Source organism: Carcharodon carcharias, chromosome 3 (genome assembly GCF_017639515.1).
Source record: "Carcharodon carcharias isolate sCarCar2 chromosome 3, sCarCar2.pri, whole genome shotgun sequence".
Lineage (NCBI taxonomy): Eukaryota > Metazoa > Chordata > Chondrichthyes > Lamniformes > Lamnidae > Carcharodon > Carcharodon carcharias.
The window spans coordinates 143,134,638-143,155,055 of NC_054469.1; the positions used below are offsets into that span (position 1 = coordinate 143,134,638).

The 20,418-nt window shown below is 45.2% G+C and overlaps 1 protein-coding gene across 10 annotated transcripts in view; it reads right to left on the bottom strand.

Moving 5' to 3' along the window:
* Window positions 1-20,418, bottom strand: part of LOC121275843 (thyroid hormone receptor beta) — a 238,376-nt gene that overhangs the window by 29,761 nt on the left and 188,197 nt on the right. For 9 of the 10 annotated variants that reach the window (XR_005942575.1, XM_041183544.1, XM_041183543.1 and 6 more), the window contains 3 exons: window positions 13,265-13,412; window positions 7,284-7,489; window positions 4,615-4,761 (listed from right to left, as the gene is read on the bottom strand). Coding sequence is in view for 9 of the 10 variants with exons in the window: in XM_041183544.1 (XP_041039478.1) it covers window positions 4,615-4,761; window positions 7,284-7,489; window positions 13,265-13,412 (501 nt within the window). In the remaining variant the exon portion in view is untranslated. The remainder of the gene's footprint in view (window positions 1-4,614; window positions 4,762-7,283; window positions 7,490-13,264; window positions 13,413-20,418) is intronic. The other variant, XM_041183549.1, reaches the window with a different exon arrangement.

Genomic DNA, 20,418 nt, shown 5'->3' on the forward strand with positions numbered 1-20,418 from the left:
AGCAACGCAGATACACCAAAGGGCCACCAAGTGCTCCATACCTTGCCGAACACCGCCCTGCATAGACTTCGAGCCTGCCATCACTTTATTGGACTGCGGAGCAGTTGTATAATCTCCTCGGCAATGCTGGCCATATAGTAGGCACTGCTGGAGGTGCTCACAGCCCCTTGCAATCTCAGCATCCTGGTTTGGACCAGTCTCCCCCATGTCACAGGTTGACAGGGCAGCCGTGCAGCACTCTCATCTCTGGCCAACCGAGGGGTGAACAGCACTCTCCGGGAAGCATTAAGGGGCGATGACACGGGGCCAGGAAAGGTGCTAAGTACAGCCATGATAACCACGTCTCTCTCTCTCTTTCATGCTGCAGGAGGACCAGGTCAGGATCATGGATCCTGGTGACCTAGCTGTATGCCTGATGGCCAATAGAGACTGTAGAAGACGGTGGAGAGAGTGATTGAGGCACCTGGCCATACAAAGGCAGCAGCAGCAACCTCATGAAGAAGGGGCAGCAGGGGCTCCCGCACACGCTGCCCAGGAGCAACAGCGAGCCGTGGCTGGTCAGCGCCTAGCGACATCCAGGGTCTATATAGCGTCAGATGACTGAGAACCAGTGTTACCGACAACTGCGCATGTCTAGGGACCTGGTGGCTCATATCTGCCACTTACTGCAGGACTTGGCACCAAGAGGACATGGAGGGCATCCACTGCCAGTGGCTGTGAAAGTGACCGTGGCGCTTAATTTCTATGCCAGTGACTCCTTTCAGGGCTCCACAGGTGACATCTGTGGGATCTCACAATCCACCACCCACAAATGCATCCATGAGGTCACGGATGCCATCTTATCCATGGCACACAACTTTGTGCATTTTGCCCGGGACCGGGACAGCCAGGATGCAAGGGCCATTGGAATCACCCTGATCTCAGGATTCCCACAGGTGCAAGCTGCGATTGACTGCACTCATATGGTGCTCAGTTCTCCATCGCTACACTCAGTGGACTTCATCAACTGCAAGGGCTTCCCCTCACTGAACGTACAGCTGGTATGCGACCACCAGAAACGCATTCTGTAGCTTTGCGCACAATTTCCAGGGAGTGTGCACGATGCCTACATCCTGAGTCACTCGCAGATCCCTGAAGTATCCCAGGGCCCACAGAGGCTGCAGGGTTGGCACCTTGGGGACAAGGGCTACCTGCAGAGGCCGTGGCTGATGACAACCACGCGGTGGCTTCAGGCTGCAGCAGAGTGATGCTATAATGAGGCTCATACAGCAGCTCACAACTTGGTGGAGCAGACCATCGGGATGCTGAAGATGCAGTTCCGGTGCTGGACCAGTCTGGTGGAGCCCAGCAATACAGTCCGCAAAGGGTTCCACGCATCCTCATTGTCTGCTGCGCCCTTTACAACCTGGCACTGCAACTGGGAGAGGAACTGGCTGAGGAGATGGAGGAGCTGCACATCTCCTCCGATGAGGAGGACGCTGACGGTGATGAGGGTGAGAGGGTCCTGGGTGGTGACGACGGGGATGAGGCTTTCGCACTGGCTGGACGAGGCAGATGCACTTGGGAGGCCCTCATAGCTGCCAGATTAGTGGAGGATGATGACAACATGCAGTGAGGTATCCCCATAGATCCTCACAATGCAATTGTGAACGTTTGACTCCAGTCTGGCTTATCTCAGAGCCAATACCCTCTGTGAGAATGCTCCTGTCATGGAGATACAGTGGAGGCCCTAATAGTCACGCGATCACAGGAGGATGATGACAACATGCAGTGAGGATACTCCATAGATCTTCACACAGCCTCTGAGAATGTCTGACTCCTGTCTGGCCGAGGGCAGCTTGCTTGCGCTCCATGATCAGGGCCATCTCAGAGATGCAGCCGTGAAACTTTAAACATATCTGATGCTGTGTCTGCCTTCAGCACCTCAGCCCTTCAGGAGCTGGTGCACAGCATTACTGTTCAAAGATGCTGACGTGATGGGGGTCAGCCCCACCTTAAAGGTGCTGAGAGCACACAGAGAGAATGAGGGAACTCTGTGGTGCCTGTCCACTACATTCTGGCAGCAATGACTAGCACCACTGAGGTGCAGGCATCAGTAATGTTTCCAGGGAGTGTCAGGCTGGACCATCACTTTGGTTTGAAGGCTGCACAGAGCACAGGGAAGAGGCCCTGGACTGAGACACCTGCCTTTTACCTTGTGCAGAAAGGTTTCACATCTGAGTGACAAGAACAAGGAGCCATAGGCAGGGAGGCATTCTTAGGAGTTTATTGACTATAATGAACAGTATATACAAGTGATTGACACCCTTTCCCAGACTGTGCAACTACTTTTACCTAACTTTCCTAACCCTACCACTACGTCTTGGTGCTCCCTGGATATCCACAGCGGAGGTGGAGGCAGCCTGCTGACTGTGACACCCTGTCTATGATGACTTGGGCGGGCATCCTCTGGAAGGCTGAGACTTGGAGGGCCCTGGGATGCTTTTGGCATCTTGCTGTGGCAGTGGCACCCTACTTGACCTGTGAAGCTGGATCTGTGGAGATCATAGGAAGATAGGATTTGGATGGGCCGGTCACTCCCAGAGTCACCTGGGTGGATGGCCCCAGAGTGTGCACCAGCTGATTCTCCTCCCGATGGGTGCCCGAGGGCCCCTGGCTGACTCTGTGAGCGCAAGGGGTAGCTGGAGTGAGATCGAGCTACCTGGCACCACTCTCACATACACACTGTTGGAGGCCAACTATGGCATCAGTGATGGAGTTAAGCCCATGCAGTAGTGCAGGAGCGATGTCCAGGACCAAGGTCTCTATGGCGGCCATCATCCTGCCAGTGTTGACCTCGGTGCATTGCAATGCCGGCAATATCACCTCAGCCTGAAGACGGATGGACTCCTCCATCGTGCCTTGCAATCTGAGGAGTGCAACAGTCCCCAGAGTGCTGGGTCTTGGGAAGTCCCTGCTTCCACCTGCTGTGGATCATGAAATGCGATGTGCTCACCAGATTGTGATCCCAAGGCTACTCTAAAGCTAGGTCCCACCGAGGTGTGTGTCTCTGCACTGGTGGAGAGTGTGGGTGAGCGCTGTGATAGGACTTCAGGGAGGGTGCCTTCAGATTTCTCTTCAGAGGTTTCTTTGGGGCTTGATTGGAGGCCCTGGGTCGTGGACTCTGTCGCCTGTTTGGCAGATGTGCCTGTGAAAGCAAGGGGAGATAATTAGTGCATGGCAGTGGCCTGTGAAAGAGGACACATCACACATGGCATGGTTATCTGATGCATGTTGCACTGCTGGATCCTCACATGGTAGAGCAGCGCTGATCTTAATGTCAGCACAGGACTAGTCCCGGTCATCGCAGGCCAGCTGTATGGCTCTGTTTTTGAATTCTGTCAGAATTCTGATCTCCAGCATCCCCTCTACCTATCTGTGACCTTTCCCTCTTGTTGTGTGCCAGTTTGTCCTGTATGGATAGGGATGGGGAGAGTGTATCAGGACACCTGCCGGGCCAGATGATAAGTATGCCTGCCCTGTGTGGGTGATGAGAGGTCCCACGGATGGGATGAGGACAATGACGGTGAATGTGAGAGAGTGAACGGTGATGTCCCTTGCACCGACAGTGAATGAGGGACCTGTGGGTGTGTGATGGGTTTGTGAGTGTGAGAGTTGGGAGCGATGAAAAGAGTGACTTACCCTGGTGGAATGGAGGAGATCTTTCACCCTTTTGCGGCACTGGGTGGCTGTCTTCCTCTGCAGGGCATATGCGCTGACCACCACTGCCACCATCTTCCAAGCCAGGTTGGTGACATTGCTGCCCATCCTGCGGCCAGAGTGGGGGTAGAGCAAATCCCGTCGGGCCTCCATGGCATCCAGCAGTCGCTCGAGGGACCCGTTGTTGAAGTGGGGGGCCGCAGTATTTTTTCCTTTGCTGGCCATGTCTCCTGGGGAGCGGTGGTGAACTGGTGGCAATAAGTGCTTTGCTGGCGGCTGCCTTTTAAAGATGGCAGCCAGCATGATGCAACAGCGGGGTGATGGCGAGCAGGTGAATGAAAGCCCGCTCGCCATGAAAACAGCGTGTTTCCCAGGAGTGCATAAATAATGAGGCGAGCTTGGAAAGACATGCGTGAAAACCCGCTATTTTCGTCGGCGGGTAGGACTCCATTTTACCTGCCCACCAACGTACTTAGTGCAATTCTGGAAAAATTCCACCCAATGACTTCAGTCTTCCAAATATTCCATTGGAGGAAACTTCTGCTTATTCAGTACTGGGTGTCCAGCAAGGAGTCGGATAATTTAGCAACAGTGGCAGGGTCAAACAAGGTGGTGATGAGATAGAGCTGGGTATTGGCAATGTACATGTAGAAGTTGATGTGTTTTTGGATGATGTCACTGTGGGGCAGCCCAGATGAAACGTAGGAGGGGCCTCGAATAGATACTTGTGGGACATCCGAGATAATGGTGCAGGAGTGGGAAGAGAAGCCACTGGAGGTGATTCTCCACCTATGGTTAGGTGGATAAGAATGGACCCAGGTGAGTGCAGTCACACCCAGCTGGATGACGATGGGGAGGTGAGATTCAAACATGCTATTAAAAAAGGTGTAAGAAATAAAGAAATAAAAATCCTACCTCACAGAACATTGGTAGCTTTTTGGCAAAATCCACGACCCTTGTAATTGCGGGTGTGATAATTTTTGTAAACTCACTGAATGCTTCCAGGTCGACCTTGCTCCCTTCGGGTGCATTCATTATTGGCGCTTGCCCGATATCTTCAGGCTACAGAATGAACAAAATGATACATGTGAATATTGCTTTGTGAAATTATCTGTGAACTTCCATTTCTCAATATGCTATTCTATTATGGCAATAAGTACTAACATTGATTAACGCATTTAACATTAAGTTTGCCATATTATCATTGCACCATCAACTGCTTTTTAAAAAGTCAGTTTCATCACTCATTTCTTTCAATGAAGAAGGTGACATGCTATCCTCTGATTCCAAGGATGCTAGGTGCCATTTGTTCATAGGGTTTCCAGTTAAAACGTTGAAATTTTTGGAAAAGGGGAAAGTCCATTAGGTCTATAAATAGGTTTTTAATAGATGAACCTCATCCAGTGGGGCTGTCAGATGCATCAAAATCTGTAGCTGCCGGGCCTGTAAACCAGGGATCTGGCCAAAAAAAGTCACTTGTGGTTCATTGACTGATAACATCCATCTCAGCTGCAGTAGCAGCCGGATCTGCTACCTTATTGCAGGGCCAGACACTGCTGAATATGGGGTTTCCTGGGTCTGTAACAGATTAATACAGCATTGAATCCAATCCTGGGATAAAGCAACAAAGTCACGTAGGAGTTATGGTCGAAGAATATCAGGGAGCTGGAAAGCCTGTGGGAACTGACAGGGATCAGGGTGAAGGGGCACTTCTAGTAACTGGAGTTGGGGGGTGGGGGAGGGTTGCAGGGAGAAGAGATGGAGACGGGTTTGCCTCTAAGCTGAGAGAATGGAAGTAAAGGGGAAGATGGGAGGATAATGAGAAGTTTGAGTGATTGTTGAAGTAACTTTGTGGTCAGCTCACCTGTTGAATATGTATAAAACTAAATGTTGTAGAGTGGTCGAGTTGTACTATTAATGATAGAATTGATCAACAGGCACTTCTTGGATGGAAACATTAAGTTTATTTACAATATACTCAGCAGCAACGACACATATGCTTTCAACTCTATCTCTACACTGACTGCTGAGATAGCCCACACTACTCTCCTTTTTGGTTACTACAGATCACGTGATCTTACCTAACAAGTATTATTCTTACAGGTACATTACTCATTAAATAAAACCATAATTATTACACTAAATATCACTTAAAAAAAAATTCTGAAGTATGATTCCAAACTTCATACACAGGGTCAAATGATGCTGAGGTAATGAGAAGTTTGCCAGGAATTTAGATTCTACAACTTTCAAGTGTGATCCAGAAGAATCTTACCAGTGGTCGGTTCACGCTGACTCACGGGAAATTTGGAATGCAGGAACAACATCTTGTATGTGATCAGTGGATAATATATGTTGCCAGATTTTGTGTCTATTCAGGCATCAACTGGCAAGTACAGTAAGTTCCCATTTTAAGCGGCCTCATTTCGTTTTAGTGCCATGGATAAAATGAGGCTGGCATGCGCACTTAAGTGTTGGGATGTCTGCTTTAGCATTGTTTTGCACCAGGGCCAATGTAGCATTGCATGACCCGATTGGCACTATTTTGGAGTGACCTCTCCTGCTCCCGAGACTCTCCCACGTCCCCGCCCTTCAGTTTGCCATCCCTTATGCTCACCGCTTCTCTCCCTGTCCCTCCTGCTTGCAGCTCCTCTCATTCCCTCACTCACTTCCTCCTTCACACTGCCCCTCTCCTGAGCCTTCGCTCACAGCAAGGATTTAGGAAAGGGAAGTGGAACAGACAATAAGCAGGAGGGTCAGCCAGGTGGGGGATGGTGATTGGGAGGAAGCGTCTAGCAGGGGAAGTCGGGTAGCAGGAGAGAATAGGTAAATGGGAGAGAGTTGGTGAGCGGGAGCTAAGTAGAAAGAGTTAGCATTTATCTTTCATATTTTTAAATTTATTTTATCCTAAATGTTATTTCACTTATGAATATAGAAATTTGGGAATATACAGTATTTCAACTTACAGCATATAATGTTTTTATTTTTTTTCTCTGACAAGAAAGGTCCCATGGAACTTAACTACAGCTCTCACATTGGCTGTGATGGGAAAACTCGATTCGCTTCTGGAACGCAACTAAAATGTTAAGTGAGTAGTTGCTAAAATGAGTTTGATAAGTAATTAGAAAATAGAAGGGAAGATTGATTAATCATCCCAATAAGACATCCTACATTGTATTATAATTCTGACAAAGAATCCATATATAATGTTACCCAATCTTATCACTTTTTTGACACAAATAAGCCGTCGTTTCTTTGTGTTTCCCTGCTGTATTGGACAAAAACTTGCAGACTTCACCTTTTTGACTCATGTGATTATGATATCCACTGTGTGAATGAGAAAAGTACATTAACACTCGCTTTTACTTGAACTGCATTTTAAGCCTCTTAGTACTGAAGAATGTTCTCACAGCTTCTCTATTTATCTGTGGAAACTGTTTCCTTCTCAAAAACTTTGGCGATGAAGGTTGGATATCACCAAAACCTTTGCAAACTACAGAAAAGCAAAGGACACTGCTTATTTCAGGGAATGCTGGGAATGAACAAATTCTGTCTAATATTATATCTGCCAGTGAGGAACATACCAGAAATTTTCGCTTCTGTTTCCAATGACTTCCTTGAGCATTAGTGCCCATGTGGGCCTCCGTTACTGTTTTGATAAGTTCCCATTCCTCCTCTGTTGGCTCAGGTTTGTTTACAAGCACCTTTGTCAGTTCCTCTCGACGTCTCTTTTCTCTGTTTTCTTCTATTAGTTTACGTTTTGCTAACCGTTTGCCATCATCCAACACCACTAGTTACGCAAAGAAACAAAATAACAAAATTACCACTCTACCTTCTACATTCTATATCATTATTCTCCCTCCTGTTACTACATTAACATAATTACAATAATGTTACTGATGCCAGATTAACAGGCTCTCTCACTGGTGTGATTTCAGGAATTTTTCTGAATCAGATCTTCAAAAGTTCATAAATTACCAAGCACTTACAGGTAAAAAAAAAACCACAAAAGGTGAAAGTCCAAAATAAAAAACAGGAAATGCTAAAAAAAACTCAGCAGATTCACAGTATCACAGAATCTTTACCGTGTAGAAGGAGGCCATTTGGCCCATCGAGTCCACACTGGTTCTGAAAGAGCATTCCACCTTGTCCCATTCCCCTGTCTTAACACCGTGACCTTGCACAGTCTCTCTTTTCAGGTAGCAATCCAATTCCCCTTTGAGTACCTCAATTGAACCCGCCTACACCACCTTTTCAGGAAGTTTGTTCCAGACTCCAACCACCCTCTGGGTGAAAATGTTTTTCTTCACATCACATTTACTCCTTTTGCCAATTATTTTGAATCTGTGCCATCTAGTTCTTGATGTTCTCTTGAGTGGGAACAGTTTCTCACCATTTACCCTGTCCAGACCCCTCAGCATCTTGAATACCTCTATCTAGTCTCCTCTCAGCCTTCTTTTCTCCAAGGAAAATAGTCCCACACCTTCCAATCTATCCTCATAGATACAGTTCTTCATCCCAGAAATCATTCTTGTGAATCTCCTCTGTTCTCTCTCCAATGCCTTCAAGTGTGGTGCCCAGAACTGGATGCAGTACTCCAGATGAGGCCTAACTAGTGTCTTATACAAGTTCAACATGACCTCCTTACTCTTGTACTCAAAGCTCCTATTATTAAATCCTAAGAAACTATATGCTTTATTAACTGCTCTCTCAACATGCCCTGCCATCTTCAATGACTTATGTATGTATACACCAAGGTCCCTCTGTTCCTGCAGCTTCTTTAGAGGCTCTCCCTTTATTCTATACTGTCTCACTATATCTTTTCTGCCAAAACGAATCACCTCACAATTCTCTGCATTGAACTTCATCTGTCCCTAGTTCTGTTGAAGGGTCATGAGGACTCAAAACGTCAACTCTTTTCTTCTCCGCCGATACTGCCAGACCTGATGAATTTTTCCAGGTAATTCTGTTTTTGTTTTCATCTGCCACTTGTCTGCCCAATCCACTAACATGTCCATGTCCTTTTGAAGTTCAAGTAGCTGAATCCCTTCATCGCAAAGAAAAAAGAACAAAGAAAAGTACAGCACAAGAACAGGCCCTTCGGCCCTCCAAGCCTGCGCCGATCATATTGCCCGTCAGCTAAAACATTTTGCACTTCCGGGGTCTGTATCCCTCTATTCCCATCTTATTCATGTATTTATCAAGCTGCCTCTTAAACACCACTATTGTACCTGCTTCCACCACCTCCTCTGGCAGCGAATTCCAGACACTCACTACCCTCTGCGTAAAAAACTTGCCCCGCAGATCTCCTCTATAGTTTTCGCCACTCACCTTAAATTTATGTCCCCTGGTAATTGACTCTTCCACCTTGGGAGAAAGCTTCTGACTATCTACTCAGTCCATGCCACTCAAAATTTTGTAAACTTCTATCAAGTCGCCCCTCAATCTCCGTCACTCTAGTGAGAACAATCCGAGTTTCTCCAACTTCTCCTCATAGCTAATAACCTCCAGACTAGGCAGCATCCTGGTAAATCTCCTCTGCACCCTCTCCAATGCCTCCATATCCTTCTGGTAATGTGGCGACCAGAATTGCACGCAATATTCCAAGTGTGGCCTAACCAAGGTTCTATACAGCTGCAGCATGACTTCCCAGCTTTTATACTCAATACCCCTACCAATGAAGGCAAGCATGCCATATGCCTTCCTGACTACCTTATCCACCTACGTTGCCACTTTCAGTGACCTGTGGACCTATACACCCAGATCCCTCTGCCCATCGATGCATTTAAGGGTTCTGCCATTTACTGAATAATTCCTGCCTGTATTAGACCCTCCAAAATGCATTACCTCACATTTGTCTGGATTAAACTCCATCTGCCATTTCTCCGCCCAAGTCTCCAACCGATCTATATCCCGTTGTATCCTTTGACAATCCTCTTCACTATCTGCAACTCCTCCAACCTTAGTGTCATCTGCAAACTTACTAATTAGCCCAGTTACATTTTCCTCCAAATCATTTATGTATACTACAAACAGCAAAGGTCCCAGCACTGATCCCTGCAGAACTCCACTAGTCACAGCTCTCCATTCAGAAAAGCACCTTTCCACTGCTACCCACTGTCTTCTATGACCAAGCCAATTCTGTATCCATCTTGCCAGCTTACCTCTGATCCTGTGCAACTTTACCTTCTGTACCAGTCTGCCATGAGGGACCTTGTCAAAGGCCTTACTGAAATCCATGTAAATAACACCCACCGCCCTTCCATCGTCGATCATCTTTGTCACTTCCTCGAAAAACTCTATCAAGTTAGTGAGACACGACCTCCACTTCACAAAACCATGCTGCCTCTCACTAATATGCCCATTTGCTTCCAAATGGTAGTAAATCCTATCACGAAGAATCTTCTCCAATAATTTCCCTACCACTGACGTAAGGCTTACTGGCCTGTAATTTCCTGGATTATCCCTGCTACCCTTCTTAAACAATGGAACAACATTGGCCATTCTCCAGTCCTCTGGGACCTTAGACAGTGAGGATACAAAGATTTCTGTCAAGACCCCAGCAATCTCCTCCCTTGCCTCCCGCAGTACTCTGGGGTAGATCCCATCTGGCCCTGGGGACTTATCCACCTTAATATTCTTCAAGATGCCTAACACCTCCTCTTTTTTGATCTCAACATGATCCAGGCTATCTACACACTCTTCCCTAGACAATTCGATCGCTAAGTCCTTCTCCTTGGTGAATACTGATGAGAAGTATTCATTTAGTATCTCTCCCATTTCTTCCGGCTCCGCACATAGGTCTCCACCTCTGTCCCTGAGTGGGCCTAACCTTTCCCTGGCTACCCTCTTGCTTTTTATATATGTATAAAAGGCCTTGGGATTTTCCTTAATCCTGGTTGCCAGTGACTTTTCATGACCCCTTTTAGCCCTCCTGACTTCTTGCTTAAGTTTCTTCCTATTTTCTTTATATTCTCCATGGGCTTCATCTGTTCCCAGCCTTCAAGCCCTTACGAATGTTTCCCTTTTCTTTTTGACTAATCTCACAAGATCCTTCTTTATCCAAGGTTCCTGAAACTTGCCATGTTTATCCTTCATCCAAGCAGGAATATGCCGGTTCTGAATTCTTATCAACTGATGTTTGAAAGCCCCTCACTTGTCAGTTGTTGATTTGCCCTCAAACATCCGCCTTCAGTATAAATTCCTCAGTTCCTGCCTAATATTGTTATAATTAGCCTTCCCCCAATTAAGCACCTTAACCCGAGGACTCCTGTTATCCTTATCCACCAGTACCTTGAAACTTACTGAATTATGGTCACTTTTCCCGAAATGCTCCCCTACTGAAACATCGACCATCTGGCCGGGTTAATTCCCTAATACTAGGTCCAGTATTGCCCCTTCCCTAGTTGGACTATCTACATATTGTATCAGGAAGCTCTCCTGGATGCACCTTACAAATTCTGCACTATCCAAACCCCTAGCACTAAGTGATTCCCAGTCAATATAGGGAAAGTTAAAATCACCTACCACAGCAACCCTATTGCTGTTACATTTTCCAAAATCTGCCTACATAACTGTTCCTCAATCTCCCGCCGGCAATTGGGAGGCCTATAGTAAACCCCCAACATTGTGACTGCACCCTTCCTATTCCAGAGTTCTACCCATATAGCCTCGCTATAGGTGTCCTCCTATTGTACAGCTGTGATATTCCCCTTAACCAGCAGTTCTACATCCCTCTCTATCCTGCCTGAAACATCTAAATCCTGGAATGTTTATCTGCCAATCCTGTCCATCCTTCAACCAAATCTCTGTAATAGCAATAACATCATAGTCCCAAGTATTAATCCAAGCTCTAAGCTCATCTGCCTTGCCTGTTATACTTCTTGCATTGAAACAAATGCGTTTCAGACCGCCAGTCCCACTGTGTTCAGTAATTTCTCCCTGCATGCTCTTCCTCTTAGTCCTACCGGCCATATTCATTAGTTCCCAGTCATTTATTTCACCTGCTGACCTATTGCTCTGGTTCCCACCCCCCTGCCATACTAGTTTAAACCCTCCCGAGTGACACTAGCAAACCTCGCAGCCAGGGTAATGGTGCCCCTCCAGTTTAGATGCAACCCGTCCTTCTTGTTCAGGTCCCACCTGCCCCGGAAGAACTCCCAATGATATTGGAAACCCTCCCTCCTACACCATCTGTTCAGCCATGTGTTTAGCTGCACTATCTTCCTATTCCTAGCCTCACTGGCATGTGGCATAGGGAGTAATCATGAGATTACAACCCTAGAGGTCCTGTTTTTTAACTTTCTGCCTAATTCCCTGAACTCCCACTGCAGGACCTCGTCACTCTTCCTGTCTATGTCGTTAGTACCAATGTGTACCACGACCTCTGGCTGTTCTCCCTTCCCCTTCAGAATGTCCCATACCCGATCAGAAACATCCTGGACCCTGGCACCAGGGAGGCAACATAACAGCCTGGTGTCTCTTTCATGACCACAGAAGTGCCTATCTGAGCCCCTGACTATAGAGTCCCCTATGACAATTGCTCTTCTGTGCTTTGACCCCCCCTGCTGAACAGCAGAGACAGCCGTGGTGCCACTGCTCTGGCTACTGCTGTTGTTTTCCCCTGATAGGCCATCCCACCCAACAGTATCCAAAATGGTATACTTGTTAGAAAGGGGGACAGCCACAGGGGATTTCTGCATTGACTGTCTACCCCTTCTAGCAGTCACCCATCTATCTGTCTGTACCTTGGGTGTGACCACGTCTCCAAAACTCCTGTCAATGATGCTTTCCGCCACCTGAATGTTCCTAAGTGCATCCAACTGCTGCTCCAACTGATCCATGCGGTCTGTGAGGAGCTGCAATTGGGTACACTTCCTGCAGACGTAGTTGTCCGGGACACCTGAAGCGTCACAGATTTCCCACATCGTGAAGCACTTCACCCCAGCAATTGCCATTTCTAGAACTATTTAATAAATTAATTTAAATCTAATAACTGCTTATTGACTCCTTATTAACTATATGTTCCCTAGGGCTAGATTTCTACTATAAATGCTAAATTCTAAGAACAGTAATCCCCTGATTCTGGACTAGATACCCTCTACTTATTAATTAAGTGATTAATTTATTTTGTTTAATTAGTTTAACAATGTTTTAGTTTCAAGTTCAGTGTAGATTCTCTACCAGCCAATCAGGTCAAGATTTACCGGTATGCCACTAACTCCACCCTCCGATTCTACTCCCTGGAACCAGGCTGCGAATCCTAAAGGTAAGGGTTTTTATACTCACTTCTCTGGAACTCCGCCCTCCGACTCTGCTCCCTGCTACTGAAAAATTTGTCTATTTTTCTGCTTCAGATGCTATTTTTGCCCTCTAATCATTTCCAACATTTGCTTTACACATTGGGAGAGAATTCTAAGGATTATACTCTTTAACTGTAATTGCTCTTGTAAACATCCGTGGAATGGTGTACAGCAATCAACTTAAAGGAAGGGAAAGTGAAATAAGTCATTTTTAAAAGTGGAAAACAGTAAATAACCAAAATATCAATATGAAAGTTGCTTACAGTCAGTTGCCATGCCAACAGCAATACATTTTTTGAACCGGCATTCCTGACATTGATTTCTTGTTACTTTGTCGATGATGCATTTTCCTTCATATTTACAACTGTAGGCTGGATGAAGGTTTTTCTGTATGGTTCTCCTGAAAAATCCCTAAACAAAAAATCATCAGGATTTAGCAGATACCCTTTCCTTTAGGCCATCATGTTACTTTGTTACATCATGTTACATCTAAAAAATAGAGGGGACAGTATCCCATGATCTTTCCAGTGCACTACTGTCATAAATCTAATAGACTACAGGGAATCACTGCTACATACAGTTGGATATTTTTCTTTTCCTTACAACTATTAGTCAACATAATGTCCAGGACACACAAACTAATGTAAATTCCTGCTGAGATTACTTTTAATGATTATTTGTAATTAGTAGCAATTCTACATATTTCAATAAGTGACAGTACGTCCCAGATCCAGCACTTCTGCTTGCCTATATAGTCCTGCACTAAGTTTTCTTTGCATAGCTTTCAAAATAAATATTATTCCAATAAGTTTGGGCACACATTTCTTTTTTCTTGTAAATTACCATGCTTAAAAATATTGTACCAGTAATAAATATGGTCATTAAAAATGGAGATTAATTTACATAGCAATTTTCAAAAATTAAATGAATTAAAACGGGCAAACAAAATATATTGAATGAAATGCATTGGAAGTGATAGAAGGAGGCTAAAAATATAAGTTCAAAATTAAAGCAATCATCTTTGATCTAAGAAATTGCAAAGGAACCGAGATTTTGTGGTAATCCTGAAAAATATTTAAATGATTATAGTGAACTGTTGAGTATTAACTTGTTCTATATTGTTATCAAGCTACATCAAGAGCAGCTAGCTCAGTTAATTTACATTTGTAACAAGATTGTCTCAGATTTCTGTTTGGATGACTGCATAAGATTGAGTTTGAATATGCTGCTTTTTTAATTCATTCTCAGGATGTGAATGGGTGTCACTAGCAAGACTGACATCTATTGACATCCCCAGTTGTCTTAAGAAGGTGGTCATGAACTGCTGAAGTTCATTTGATTATTTCTTAGAGGGGTGTTTGATACAACTGAGTGGCTGGCAAGGGCAGTTAAGTGGAACTGAAGTCACATAAGCCAGATAAGGGAAGGGCAGCAGGTTTCCTTCTCTAAAGGACTTGAGTGAGTTTTTAATGGTTATTATTTTTTTCTGAAACCAGCTTTTTATTTCCAGAATTATATTAACTGAATTCATATTTTCAATCATAGTGGGGTTTGAACTCGTGCTGTATGGATTGCCAGTCCAGTTACATTACCAGCACCCTACTGATCAAGGAAGATGCAGTGCAATCTGGCTGCTTGAGAGAAATTTACTACACTCGATATTTCTGCAAAATGATTATCTGCCCGGTTTGATTTTCTGAAACAGCCAGTGGTATCAATCAGGAACACTTTTTCCCCTAAAAAACCGGTGAGGCTAGGCCAGTTGAAAAATGTAAAACAGTGATTGATAAAAATTTTATTAGGCAGGAACCAAGGCAAGAGGTGTGAGGTCATACATTTAAGGAGGTCAAACAGTTACAGGGATTACACAATAAATGGGAATATACTAAGAGGGGTAGATGAAGTGAGAGATCTTGGCGTACAAGTACACAGGTCCCTGAAGGCAGCAGTTCAAGTAGACAAGGTTGTAAAGAAGGCAAAAACAGAATTACCTGGAAAAACTCAGCAGGTCTGGCAGCATCGGCGGAGAAGAAAAGAGTTGACGTTTTGAGTCCTCATGACCCTTCAACTCAATTCAATTCAAGAAGGCATATGGAATGCTCTCCTTCACTGGCAGAGGTATAGAATATAAAAGTAAGGATATAATGTTGGAATTGTATAAAACACTGGTGAGGCCACAACTGGAATACTGTGTGCAGTCCTGGTCACCACATTACAGGAAGCACGTAATAGCTCTGGAGAGAGTGCAGAGGAGGTTTACAAGAATGTTGCCAGGGTTAGAAAAGTGTAGCTATGAGGAGTGATTGGGTAGGTTGGGGTTATTTTCTTTAGAAAAAAGCAGACTGAGAGGTGACTTGATTGAGTTGTACAAAATTATGAGGGGAATAAATAGAGTGGACAGGATAAAATTGTTTCCCTTGGTGGAGAATTCTAGAACCAGGGGACATAGATTCAAGATAAGTGGCAGAAGGTGTAGGGGGGACATGAGGAAGAACTTTTTTACGCAGAGGATAATGGGTGTCTGGAATTCACTGCCCAAGTTGGTGGCAGAGGCAGAAACTCGAAACTCATTTAAAAAGTACCTGGATCTGCACCTTAAGTGCTGTAAGCTGCAGGGCTATGGTCTGGGTGCAGGAAGGTGGGATTAGAAAAGGCACCTGGGTGTCTTCAGGCTGGCATGCACAAGATGGGCCGAATGGCCTCCTTCTATGCTGTAACTTTTCTATGGAATGCACTGGAAAGACCACAAGCTAGGCCAAGCCTTGACTGCACCAGAAGATTGTGGGCCTCATAAGGGTTGAATCCTCTGCCCACCTCTTGGTCAGCAACAATGTTGGGATCTCCTGTGCCCCCAGACTCTCAGTTGGCAAGTGCCTCGTCGGCTGTGTACTGAAACTAGGTCCATCAGATTGCCAATTGATGTTTGTAGTGCCCACTTGGGGAAGATTGTGCAAAGTTCTTTACATTTTGGCTCATTTATAAAGTGGCTCCTTGATAGATGTTTTATCGGTCCAGAGGCTGAGGGAGGGAAGCAGTGAAAATATTTTTGTGAAAAACCTGGGTGGGCAGTAGCGAATGAAGATTTTAAAGGAGAGGTAAGAGGTTGGAACATCATGGTATGCTGCAAAGAGGACAAGTGGAGAATTGAGGAAAAACCAAAGTGTGATTCTAGGGTTTGGGAGGTATTACTGAAGAAACTTTCTGTAATGCATCTGATAGATGGTAAGCACTGCAGCTACTAGGCACTGGTGGTAGTGGAAGTGAATGTTTAGGGTGGTGGATAAGGTGCCAAACCAGCTGACTGCTTTGTCCTGGATGGTGTCGAGCTTCTTCAGTGTTGTTGGAGCTGCACTCATCCAGGTAAGTGGAGAATATTCCATCACACCCCTGACTTGTACCTTGTGTCAAGAAGATATAATAATTCTCATAATGTTATTGGAATTTATTGTAAAATACAGTAACAGTGGGATGTGTGTGTTTGTGTTTGTGTTTGTGTGTCTGCGAGAGACTTAACTGAATTAGTATGGATGCTTTGATCTAAGAAGAAAGATTAAGTTTGAAATGTTAATTATGTAAACATGGGGAAGTTTAGAAACATAGGTGTCAATGGAACATTTGCATTTTAAAATAAACCAGACTGGGTTGATTTCAAAGGGGGGAGCGAAATGTGTCACCCAGCCAGGTGAAGTTTAGAAACAGTGGACTGGACTTTACCCTCATCAGGCAGGCTCGGTGGGGGCGGATGGGAGTGGTCGGGAAGCAGCCTGCCACCCGTGATTGGGGCCGGACCGCGATTTCATGCTGGCGGGCTAATTAAAAAAAAACTGAAAAGAAAGGAGAGCCCAGGAGAGGCTATTAAAGTCTCCAGAACACAAAATAGGACAGAGTGTTTGGAAAGGGCTAGGAATCTAATTTCAAGCACATCAGAAAAAGGGACGACAATGAGAAAGGGGATGGGAAATACAGGAATGAAGGTGTTGTATCTGAATGCACGCGGTATACGAAATAAGGTAAATGAACTTGTGGCGCAGATTGAAATTGACAGATATAATATGGTGGGAATTATGGAGACATTGCTGCAAGGGGATCAGGACTGGGAGCTAAATATACAAGGATATACATCCTATCGAAAAGATAGGCAGGTTGACGGGGGGGGGTGGGGTTGCTTTGTTAGTAAGAAATTAAATTAAATCGATAGCAAGAAATGATGTAAGGTCAGATGATGTAGAATCTGTGTGAGGAACCACAAAGGTAAAAAAAAACATAATGGGAGTTATGTACAGGCCTCCGAACAGTGATCAGGATGTGGGGCACAAGATACACCAGGAGATAGAAAAGCTGTGTAAGAAAGGCGAGGTTACAGTGATCATGGGGGATTTCAATATGCAGGTAGACTGGGAAAATCAGGTTGGTAGTGGATTCCAAGAAAAGGAATTTGTGGAATGTCTACGAGATAAATTTTTGGAACAGCTTGTGGTGGAGCCCACCAGGGAACAGGCAATTCTAGATTTAGTGATGTGTAATGAGGCAGATTTGATAAGGGAGCTTAAGGTGAAGGAACCCTTAGGAGGAAGTGACCATAATATGATAGAATTTACCCTGCAATTTGAGAGGAAAAAGCTGGAATCAGAGGTAACGGTATTACAGCTGAATAAAGGCAACTACAGAGGCATAAGGGAGGAGCTGGCCAGAATTGACTGGGCGATGAGCCTAGCAGGAAAGACAATGGAACAGCAATGGCAGGAGTTTCTGGGAGTAATTTGGGAGACACAGCAAAAATTCATCCCTAGGAAGAAGAAGCATACTAAAGGGAGGACGAGGCAACAATGGCTGACAAGGGAAGTCAGAGACAGCATAAAAGCTAAAGAGAAAGCATACAATCCGGCGAAGAGCAGTGGGAAGCCAGGGGATTGGGAAGCCTATAAAGACCAACAGAGGACAACTAAAAAAGAAATAAGGAGGGAGAAGATTAAATATGAGGGTAAACTAGCCAGTAATATAAAAGAAGATTGCAAGAGTTTTTTTTAGATATATAAAGGGTAAGAGGGAGGCAAAAGTGGACATTGGGCCGCTGGAAAATGATGCTGGAGAAGTAGTAATGGGGAACAAAGAAATGGCGGAGGAACTAAATAGGTTCTTTGCGTCAGTCTTCACAGTGGAAGACACGAGTGACATCCACAAAGTTCAAGAGAGTCGGGGGGCAGAGGTGAGTATGGTGGCCATTACCAAGGAGAAGGTACTAGGAAAACTGAAAGGTCTGAAGGTGGATAAATCACCTGGACCAGATGGATTACACCCCAGAGTTCTGAAGGAGATAGCTGAAGAGATAGTGGAGGCATTAGTGGTGATCTTTCAGGAATCACTGGAGTCAGGGAGGGTCCCAGATGACTGGAAAATCACTAATGTAACTCCCCTGTTTAAAAAGGGAGTGAGGCAAAAGACGGGAAGTTATAGGCCGATTAGCCTGACCTCGGTCGTTGGTAAGATTTTAGAGTCCGTTATTAGGGATAAGATTTCAGAATACTTGGAAGTGCATGGTAAAATAGGGCAAAGTCAGCATGGTTTCATCAAGGGGAGGTCATGCCTGACAAATCTGTTAGAATTCTTTGAGGAGGTAATGAGCAGGTTAGACAAAGGAGAGCCAATGGATGTTATCTACTTGGACTTCCAGAAGGCCTTTGACAAGGTGCTACACAGGAGGCTGCTCAGTAAGATAAAAGCCCATGGTATTAGAGGCAAGGTACTAGCATGGATAGAAGTTTGGCTGTCTGGCAGGAGGCAGAGAGTGGGGTTAAGGGGGTCCTTCTCAGGATGGCGGCCAGTGACTAGTGGAGTTCTGCAGGGGTCAGTGTTCGGACCACAACTTTTCACTTTATACATTAATGATCTAGATGAAAGAGCTGAGGGCGTTCTGGCTAAGCTTGCAGATGATACAAAGATAGGTGGAGGGACGGGTAGTATTGAGGAGGCTGCAAAAGGATTTGGACAGGTTCGGAGAATAGGCAAAGAAGTGGCAGATGGAATACAACGTGGGGAAGTGTGAGGTCATACACTTTGGTAGGAAGAATAGAGGCATAGACTATTTTCTAAATGGGGAGGGAATTCAGAAATCTGGAGTGCAAAGGGACTTGGGAGTCCTAATCCAGGATTCTCTTAAGGTTAACTTGCAGGTTGAGTTGGTAGTTAGGAAGGCAAATGCAATGTTGGCTTTATTTCGACAGGACTAGAATAAAAAAGCAGGGATGTGCTGCTGAGGCTTTATAAGGTTCTGGTCAGACCACATTTAGAATATTGTGAGCAATTTTGGGCCCTGTATCTCAGGAAGGATGTGCTGGCCCTGGGTCCAGAGGAGGTTCACGAGAATGATCCCAGGAATGAAAGGCTTAACATGTGAGGAAGGTTTGAGGACTCTGGGTCTATAATCGATGGAGTTTAGAAGGATGAGGGGGATTTGATTGAAACTTACAGAATACTGAAAGGCCTGGATAGAGTGGACATGGGGAAGATGTTTCCATTAGGAGGAGAGACTAGGACCCGAGGGCACAGCCTCAGAGTAAAGGGGAGACCTTTTAGAACAGAGATGAGGAGAAACCTCTTTAGCCAGAGAGTGGTGAATCTATGGAATTCATTGCCACAGAAGGCTGTGGAGGCCAGGTCATTGAGTGTATTTAAGACCGAGATAGATAGATTCTTGATTGGTAAGGGGATCAAAGGTTTTGGGGAGAAGGTGGGAGAATGGGGTTGAAAAACTTATCAGCCATGATTGAATGGCGGGGCAGACTCGATGGGCCGAATGGCTTAATTTCTGCTCCTAATTCTTATGGTCTTAAGCCCTGCCCAGCGTGAAACATGTGTTTCAGTGTTCGGCACAGCCTGTGTGGGGAGTAGGGGAGGAGGGCGAGAGTACAAGTTCGCACATGCATGCGGGTTCATGCTAGAAAAGCTCCCTGAGGCTGCCTCAGGGAGATGATGAGTTTTGAAAATTAAAAATGAAGATTTTTGAAATGTTAAAAAAAAACTGTCACACGTGTGGGGACATGTTAGAAATTAGGATTGAATTTTTTAATGGCAGATCGAAACCTCATCCCACCCATGGATGAGGTTTCGCAAAATTGCAAAGGCGGCTTGGCCTTTTCACCTGCCCGCCACCCATAGGATAGTTGCAATTACCTCAGCCTTGTCTTTTGCATGGATATGCTGGATGCCTCTATTACTGAGAATAGGGATGCTTGTGGAGCCTCCTCCTCCAGTTAGTTATTTAACTGTCCAATGGCAGATGTGGCAGGGCTGCAAAGATTTAATCTGGTCCTTTGAATGTGGGATTGCTTTGCTCTATCGCATGCTGCTTCTGCTGTTTGGCATACAATTAAAATGCTGTGTTCTATCTTCCCCAGCTTGTCGTGGTCCTGAAAAGCCC